Source organism: Galendromus occidentalis, unplaced genomic scaffold, assembly GCF_000255335.2.
Source record: "Galendromus occidentalis unplaced genomic scaffold, Mocc_1.1 scf7180000076583, whole genome shotgun sequence".
In the NCBI taxonomy this organism is placed as follows: Eukaryota; Metazoa; Arthropoda; class Arachnida; order Mesostigmata; family Phytoseiidae; genus Galendromus; species Galendromus occidentalis.
Genome location: NW_003804572.1, coordinates 175,786 through 184,980, shown reverse-complemented (window position 1 = coordinate 184,980; position 9,195 = coordinate 175,786). Strand labels below are relative to the sequence as shown.

General features: G+C 52.3%; 2 protein-coding genes across 2 annotated transcripts in view; one reads left to right on the top strand and one right to left on the bottom strand.

The window, feature by feature from the left end:
- Window positions 1–3,976, top strand: part of Snoo (Sno oncogene) — a gene marked incomplete at its 5' end in the record, with an annotated part of 10,505 nt that extends 6,529 nt beyond the window's left edge. Inside the window, 4 exons of the mRNA XM_003739734.2 lie at window positions 2,314–2,609; window positions 2,716–2,933; window positions 3,403–3,608; window positions 3,767–3,976. Of these exons, the coding sequence (XP_003739782.2) occupies window positions 2,314–2,609; window positions 2,716–2,933; window positions 3,403–3,608; window positions 3,767–3,976 (930 nt within the window). The remainder of the gene's footprint in view (window positions 1–2,313; window positions 2,610–2,715; window positions 2,934–3,402; window positions 3,609–3,766) is intronic.
- A 2,880-nt stretch (window positions 3,977–6,856) lies between these two features.
- LOC100899875 (uncharacterized) overlaps window positions 6,857–9,195 on the bottom strand; it is a 6,257-nt gene continuing 3,918 nt past the window's right edge. Inside the window, exons 2-4 of the mRNA XM_029113363.1 lie at window positions 7,762–8,210; window positions 7,141–7,653; window positions 6,857–7,033 (exon numbers count right to left, since the gene is read on the bottom strand). Coding sequence (XP_028969196.1) covers window positions 6,857–7,033; window positions 7,141–7,653; window positions 7,762–8,199 — 1,128 coding nt within the window. The 5' untranslated portion in view covers window positions 8,200–8,210. The remainder of the gene's footprint in view (window positions 7,034–7,140; window positions 7,654–7,761; window positions 8,211–9,195) is intronic.

Here is a 9,195-nt window from a genome sequence, read left to right as displayed (position 1 = left end):
GAACAGACCGACCGACCGACCGGGCCGACTGCCGAGCCGACAGACGGGCCGGCCGTCGGGCCGTCAGACGGGCCGACCCTCGAGCCGACCGTCGGGCCGACCGTCGAGCCGACAGACAGACAGCCAGATTGGCTGTCGACTTGCTGTTAGTGAGACTGACTAAGCGGCGGCAACCACCGACACGTCGACGATATCGTGGTGACGGTTGTAATGGCTGCCAGCAGCGGGCTGGCCAGCAGACGGGCTGACTGGCTAGTGTGGCTTCAGAAACGGTGGATGGGAGAGAAGAGCGAGTGTGCAGACACTAAGCCAGCTCTTGCGGGGGCAAACGGTCGCTCGGACCTATCCTACATTGGCTAAGCCCTCGAGCTATGGAAACTCGACAGCTAATCCCAAACTACCATGATGTCAGAAATATCGGCATCCAAATAATACGAAACGGTCTTCTGTCACGAGCTCGAAGGGAGTTTGACATCGATCGAGAGCCTCCCTTCGAAGCTGTGATCGCCACGAGACTCTTCCTCACTTATCTGAAACGGAATATATAGCCAAATATTTTCGGTCACAAAAGCTCCGCGATCGACCGAAATGAACGGCACAACAAGCCGAGCAGCCTCGCCGGAGCGATGCCATCAGATATTAATGTTGATTCATCGAATAGTTGACGTAGATCCGATACGCCGATAAGCTCGTCGAGGCCTGCACCGACAGAGGCAAACTTCGGGGAGAATAGTGAAACTTCGAGCGCAAGCGGTTGTGGCTCGAGCAACTCCCTATGCCAGTCGACGGAGTGGCTGACTTCATCTGACGAGACAAGCCAGCTGGCTATGTGAATCTGTCTGTCTAAACGATCCGATCGAGATGGAGTCATAGTCTGCACGTTGCTCGCTCTTTCAGCTTGTCGTTCTGTCGGTCGCTCGGTCCGTCCGTCTGTTCGACTGACTGACTGACTGACGATGGTAGCGACTTGCCAGCTACGACTTGAACGAGGAGAACAAAAACAGATGGACAGACTGATGGCTGGGCAAGCAGGCAGAAACGCAGACCGAATGTCTGTGTGACTGACTGACAGACTGGCGGGCTGGCTGGCTGGCTGGCGGATATCCACAAGGCAACGGTGCAGGCGATGAACCGACTGAAAGAAAGGCAGACAGACAGCTAGGCAGGCAACCAGTCAGGCAAACCAACCGACCGGCCGACCGACCAACAAACCACTGCGTCCAAGGGGCCCAACATCATGCGGCGGCCAGACTGCTGTGCTTCGTTGTGGCTTGTCGGTTGGCGGCGACCGCGCAGCTCAGAAGACCTCACTGGATCATGTCGCCAGCCCCGGCATGCTTGCAGCAATCGAGCCTCCGATGTGAATATCACCAACAAGATATCCTGCCGCCGTCCCTGAAAACGGAAATTACGTTCTAATTCGAGGACGATGCTGTACATGATGTCGGATGTTTCTACGGCGATTCAGGGCACAGAGCACAACCGTGACGGCTCGTCCCGCGTTCATTTTTCTAATTCAATAACGGCAACATCGTCCCTCGTAGCCGCCGTTGGTCGCCGTCGTATTGTCGGCCTGGCCATGCCAGGGCGAGAGGATCGTGGAGCAGTTTTCGTCTCGCAGTTGCCGCCTTCCCCAGCCAAGGCCCATGCTTGCGCTGTAGAATTCAATGCCCTTCGTGTGCCCTCTCGTTCCAGTGTCTGACATGCCGCCTAAAGGGGCGATAGGCGAAGGCAGACAGGCGACGAGTTTCAGGGCTGGCCGCTCCTGCTGGGCGGTCGGTCACTCGGTTTGGTCGACAGACACACTCCGGACTCCTTTACCCTCCTCCTGATGTCGTCCTTATCGTTCAGTCGCATCCTGGCCCTCTATTGTTGGTCGGACTGCCGCCGCCGCCGCCGCCGCCCTGTAGACCCAGAGGCGTCTTTCTCCCTTACTCCGGGCGTTCTCCTCCATTCATTCTCCGTCTGTGTCATCAGAACAATGTAGCAACAACAAACTCGAGCTGGGCCCAAACGGTCCCACGACCAAGCGAGAAAGATCAAATGAAAAGAAAAGGGCCTCCATACACTGAGTTTTCCCTTTCTGTCCTTGTCGCGAATCGTAGAGAGCCCCCTGCTCTTCCCAGGGTCTCGGTGTCCGTTGTGGTGCTCGATCAACATATTATAAAGCTCGTTTCCCAATCGAGCACCGCAAGGCACCGACCCAGATGGATGCCCATAGTCCGGGCTCGCGTATGGAATGCCGAAAATCTAGGACTGTCTCCTCTTAATATTGAACTCCCAAAATTGAAGCCAATCGTTTTTACCTTGCAGCGGCCGTCGGAATCTTGTAAATCGATTACAAGTGGCTCTACGCAAGGATCTCTCGCTGCTTCTCCGGTCGGCGACTACGATGAAAACTTCAACGCCGAAGACGACGAGGACAAGAGCGATGAGCTTTGCATGGCGAAGAAACAGCGTTTCATCGAAGATCACGAAGCTCTTGAGATGTCGGGCTTCCCGTCCTCGATGGAACATCCCCCACATCCACTGCAGCCCCATCAGTATCCTTTCGTATCGCTCGGAGTAGACCCAACCATGTGGTATCAATGGGCCGCCAGCGCTGCCCGGTAAGTGTCTCCTCAGCCCAAACTGAGAATCGAGTATTGAGTGTTCTCCTGGAAGCCGCGGACCCGATCCTCGGATCAGCATTAAAAGAATCGTCTCCCATTCTAGGACGTCGGCGTTCAAACCGTGGCAGACCGATCTCTGTGGAATATTGGTCGGAAGCGGGAAGGCTGCCATCGCTCCAGGAACTTCGTCCGGACTTCCCAGAGCGGCTCCTGCAAGTCCCACCCATGCCTCCAAATCAACGCACAAACTCATTGTGGCCGGCCATTCGAATTCTCTGGATTCTGCGGAAGATGCTCTTTCGTGCACCAGCAGCGCCTCCGGTAATTTCCTTATTTTAGGCGAATACCGAGATCTCTTCCAGAATGATGATTTTCTCTCCGATGCGATCCGGGCTTTTCCATGTCGCTGGGAGCGGCCTCAAATCGAGAGCGAGTGCCTCCCCGCATCTTCTATACTGCACGCTTCCGCTGGATCGAGGGGCGACCGAAATAGTCGCCCGGCTCCTCTTGGAAAATAGATCTTCCGCTCATATCGTGACTTGGTGTTGCTGCACGCATCCGGGCTTTCCGCAACGAGGAACACTCGTCGTGCGATCAGGGTGCATCCGAACGATGAGAGACGGTTATTCAGCGGAGCGACTTGGACTCGCCCCGCGATACCACCTGTCTAGATCAATGGAGGGGGATCAATCTAGGATTTAAAGGATCCGTCTCCCATGAAACTATAATCGAGAATCCCCATCGACTCGCTTATTCCCTCCCGTGCTCATTCGAAGTCTTTGATTTGCAGAACGTGTGGGCGAACCGGACGAATCCCAAGCGCCGGGCGGCGTCCAGTCGTACTTGGGTGATCTTAGTGGACTACAGAGAGTATTGGAGCATCACAAGCTCGACTGCAAGGTGCAAAAGGACGTTCTGCACGAAACTATGAAAATCGTTTACGAGTATCAGCAGGTGGTCACATCATTGGTCAAGCAGAAACACATTCTGGAAAAGGTGAGCTCCATTACGACCGTCTCCGCACGAGGGCACGGCGACGAGCCATCACGTGGCTCAAGTTTTCCCTGAGAACGATCGTGGACAGAATCGCGAATCCCGGGAAATCGCGGGAAAATTCGGGTGGTCGTGATAACGATGTCGACAATTTATTCCAGGAGCTCGCGCATCGTCTACGAGCGGATGAAAGGTTCCCGGGGCTGGTACAGGTCAAACAGGAGCCGATGGACGAGCAAGCAGATCAAATTCAACGATTGGGGAGTCTTCCGAAGAAAACCGCGAACGTCTCCTCCGATCCGAAGTCCGAGCAAGCACCGGATCCGAGTCTGGCTCTTATACGAGAGTCGCAGAGTCTATTGACAGCCTGATCGGATAGACGTGTGAATGATCTTCGATGAATCACTCGGGAGAGTTCTATCTGAAGTCGTTCCGGAATGGAACCTGCATCGCACAACCCGCTATTCCCAAATCTGGCCTCTCGTGCCCCACGGAGGTCTCCCGTCGCCTTTTCTTCTGGAACTATGCCAGCTCAGCATATCCGTACGCAGAATATCTCCTATCGGTGCTTCAGGAATGCGTCCTCGATGACGCGAATTCCCTATTCTGCAGCTTCTTCTGAAGGCCAGGATTCTACATGAAGTTTTTTTCCTCACGCTATTCTTCGGAGCATGCGCTTCGCGTCGTAGGGAGGTCCACGGACGATCTATCTCTCGAAAGATCGTGAGTCCTCTCATTTCGGACTGATTCCGGGCTCAAATCATTGTTCCCATTATGCGGGCCCCAACTTTCCCTTTTCCGGGTTCCCGACGGATGCGGATTTAGTGCCGGCTCGAGTTCCCAGTCCGCTGTACAAAAAGTAGTTCACGTTAAGGCAGTCCTCGTCAACTTGACTTCGACATCGGTCGAACGTTATGGTCTTGCTGTTACGAGAGAATCGAATGAGTTTAAGGTTGTCGATATCACTCACTCAGTATAATCCTGTCGCAAGCACGTGGGGAGGTGCAGTGAGAAATTTCGCCCGCCAAACAGTCATGATGACATCATTGCTTTAGCCAGGAGTTCACGAAGGACGATTAGCGACGTTTCAGACACCTCTACGAGAACCTTGTTCCTCGATTCGTTAAAACGCTTCACGATATATTATCGATGCTGGTGATTGTTGGATGGATCGATTGCTTCCGTCTGCTGGCTGTTGGCACGTTTCACAACTGAGGGTGTCCGCCCAAAATGACATGGCGGAAAAATTTCGGACACCGGAATCGAATTGTCAGCCGGAAAGCATTGGTTTCCGAGGCTCGTCACGGTGGTGGGAGCCGAGGGGGGGTTCGGGTTTCCCGCCCCTTGTCATGTCCTCAGCGTGCGAGCACTTCGAATGAATATTCTCTCGGTCTCCCCTCCGGGAAATTCCCGGGGAGACATAGACTCCAATTCGGAAGAAAACGAACTCCAGCCCATTCATTCGCCTCCCTCCGAATTTACCCGAACACGGACGAATTTCCCGGGATCCTCCGCCCCGGTTCCGCCCATCACCTGCGTATATGTAATGATAAATCAGAGAACCAAAATCTTGATTGGGCCATCAAACTCGCACATGGAACGCTCAGGGATCGAGCCAGAGATTTCATGCCTCCCAGCCGCTCCGCCGTGAGATAGACATGGTTTTTTGGATCGGGGAAAATCTCCGCGAATCATGGGTGAGCGACTCGTGGGATGTTCACACAAATCGATAGGATTGCAAATCGAAATGGTCCGATCCCTGTTTTTTCCCGAGTAGGCATCCAGGCTCTGCCTTGACGTGCGCCGTCTCGGATTGCTCGTGATCATCGCCTATCCCGAAGTGTGTGACGAAGTCGAGTCCGAGCCACCGTGTGAGTTTGGGTCCTCTGAGTTTGTAAAGTGAAAAAAATTAGTTGTGATTGGTTTCCGAGAGGTTTCGAGACATCACTTGTAGAGCGTTTCGAGAGGGAAGAGCATTATAAGAGAACATTATACCATGCCTCTGTAAATATAAGCGAGGAATATGCGTTCATTAGGTAATACTCTTGTGATTGTTTGAATTTGCTGTTATATTGCTGCTACTGGGCAAATCAGTGATGAATAAACTAATTGAGTAAGAAATCATCGAAGAACCGTGCGTAATGTTTGGCACCCTCCACGTGAGATGGAGCGTTGCCATGAGAAGCTCTCCACGGATATTACGAGCGTGCAGCCAATGCGGAACGTATGATCTTCCCCGCGGGGACATCACGTACAGATTGTTGAATGGAAAATCACGCATGGTATGTGGAGCATCGTATCATTCACGTTATCGAGGACAGATTATGCATGGTCCAGACAGAGTGCGCGGTCCTTGTCACCGCTGTGAAGCGAATCGTTCGGATCTCCCAGACATCTCATGTCAGACAGGACAGGCCGTTTTGTACATCAGAGGATACATGGTTGGTCCTTTAAATAGCGGCAAAGAAAGCTCTCAAGAATGCAAAATCGAGTTTATTTTCAATTCTTCAACCACATCAATGAATAGCAGAATCGAGGTACGATGATCTTGGGAGAAACGTAAATTCAACAGTCTAACAAACACTCCTGTGTCTACAATCCTGAGGAGCAGGAGGTCTCAAATTCAATTCAACCTGGGGAGTCCGGTAGATAACATCGTCGTGAGACTAGAGTCAAGATCGCCTCAGGAATCAACAGGGGTTTATCCGTAGGAATAACACACAACGGTAATAGCGTAAAAATTCATAAGCACGTTATAAATTAAAAGTTCTGAGTCGACTCGCTTCTCAGGGAGCTTCATGGATAGTTGTGCCTCGTCTTTGTATAAATAAGAAATCTGCCCTGCAAAGAAATCCCCCGCAAAACCATCTCTTCCAGCAGCAGCTAGTCGTGCCGAGAGCTTGAAGATCAGCTCAGCTTGCCAGCTATCTGCTGATATATATTGTACATGAGCATGTTCAGACGTGAAAAATAGATATCTAGGTTTTTTCGTCACATAAATTGCGGTCCACAAGCCCCATTCACCTTCGAGCGATTGCTCCGTGAGGCGAAAATCATACATCGGGAGAGGAACGGAGGGTCGGGGGATCGGCAAAGAGGGAAAGGGGCAAACGGGACATGACCATATCAGAGGGGACCGAAAAAGCCCTACCATGAAGGTACTGACTCCGTAAATCGCCGCGAGGCTCGACACGCAATGGACATGGAATTTCTTCTGATTCTGATCCACTGGGCGGTGAAATCCTACAGAATCAAAAGCGACTCCTCCCGATTAGTTGCATGACCAAGAGAACTGCTCCATCAGAAACCAACGAAGTGGACAGCATCTCTTGCTTCGGGTTATCTCCACCAAGCTCCAGAGCGTCGGTCAGGTCTACTCTGCAGATATCGCTGGGCGGCCCGTTCCGCGGAACAAGCGCGGAGTGTATCTGGAAAATCAAGGTGGTCTCAGCTTCCACGGTCTGCCCGGTCCGGTTTTTATCGGAGCTCTTATTGTCTCCACGCGGATATTCCACTAGAACGAGTTGATACTCACGATCCGATTCATCCGCTGCCTGATTTTCGATCGATGGAGAGCAACGAAGGCATCCGCGGAGGGCTCAGCTGTCGGTTCGAGAGAAGCATGGCTCGCCGACTCGATGACCTCATCAGGACAACGTATGGACATTTCCTCGCAGAAGCTCCGAAGACCTCCGTGCCCGGACGGTCTGAAGAACGAGTCGAAATGACAGTCTGACCACCTCTGATATTTCTCCGCTCGGGAAGCAGACTTGGCGCAAGCGGAATAATTCGTCAGGGATTTAATGCTCGTCGCCCGACACGCGAAGACGGGTTCTAAGCATATCCCGTTGACCGAGGGAAACAGATCTGATATCCGATCATGGTTTTCATGCTCTACACCGAGCGAAGACTTCCGCAGAGACACGTAATTCGATTGCAAATTCTTATGCCGACGGGCGAGAAGGTCACGGGACCTCGCTTGACCGAGTTCCTCCAAATGCTTGCGAACATCTTCAGGTATAGGGTCCAGGAAGTTCAGATAGGGATCCTATATGGAAGAGAAAATCATTTTCACGTTCGAGTTTGCCCTTGGCTTCGATTGAACCCTCATGGAGGAGTCGAATATAGCAAGGGAAACGGGGAAATAGATGCTTACCTCGCGTCGGAACAATTGCAGCTCGTACAGGTATTTCCTGGCAAGGATACCGATCCCTGCCCGAGAGTCTTCGTGTAATTCGAAAGACCTCCCCAAGATGGCGGTTTCGAAGGCCAAGTCATTGTTGGGCTGTTTGATCCATGTTTCCTTCCCGACAGGGACGGATTTGATGCATCCCCGCTTGAACACCGTCAAGCGCCGACCATAGTGAACGAACCAGTCCGATATACGAATTTCGCCCAGGAATTTGACATCCTCAATTATTTCGTCCCAAATTCCAAAGCTGTAAGTTCTAAGATGGGGTATCCAGAGAGAATCGTCGTTTCTAATCCGATGGTACCATTCTCTCGAAACACAGGCGAGCTGCAGAAGATCGAGTGGCCCGAGCAAGGTCAGTATCTGATGTAAAACAAGCTCAGGGAGCCGCAGAAGCTCCATTCTCCGCGTTACTGAAAAGAAACGTTGTGCTTCAGGACTAGCGAGCTGATTACATTGATCGATCGATCGATCGTATTTCAAACGAATTGCCCCGGTCGACAATACGACCGTTCTCTGGAACAATCGATATCCATGGGAAGGAAATGGCCTAATTGGAAGACTCTAGCGGGGACGATTCCAGCCTCAGAGGCTTGTCGCAGAGTCTCCATGATGAGCGCCTGGGCAAAAGCCTCAGAAACTCTCACCCATGGGACGAACGAATCTCAACGAGCAGACATACCTTTCATACACATCATCCGTCGCCGGAAGGGACCTTCTGGAGCGAGCTTGCCTGTCGTCTCGACTGATTCATAAGGCGACCACGGATTTCGCGATCTCGGCCTATATATCGCTCCACGCACCGCTCTCCCGCTATCGGCTCGAGCGTCTTTGTCGGTCCCCCTTACAATCAGTCACAGCAATCATTCACACGGGGAGGGAGGGGCGGGGTTTCGCAGAGCGTCCTCTCAGGAAGACTTCTCTCCTCACCCTTTTTTTACCTGACGCTTGATCTTTGATTGATGAAAGGAGGCAGGGGGCGGAATCCGGGTGGGGGCTACTCTAGAATCGGATTATAATGACCCGTTCGCCCGAGCAGTTGAGTTCGACGAGAGTTCGCCGGCCTCTCGAGCTATCGATCGATTTCAAGCGGTGCACTCGGCTTTCAGGGTACCCATCTCCCTGAATATGTAGGATACCAGATCTCATTTGAGAAGAAGACCCCCGAGTCGAGCATGCAGTCGAGGAGAGAAGAGACTGAGTTCTATTTTCTTCGGGAACACCGGTAAAACTCGACCGGTTTTTTATTAGGGTATCATGGAACTTCGGAATTTGCTATACACAACCCCGGAGCGATATTCCGCGTATGCTAGCAGAGATGAGGTTTTCTTTATACAAGGGCATCATGGACAGTGTCCGATCCTTCTGCATTGCGAGAACATTCCTCTCTTGGATTGT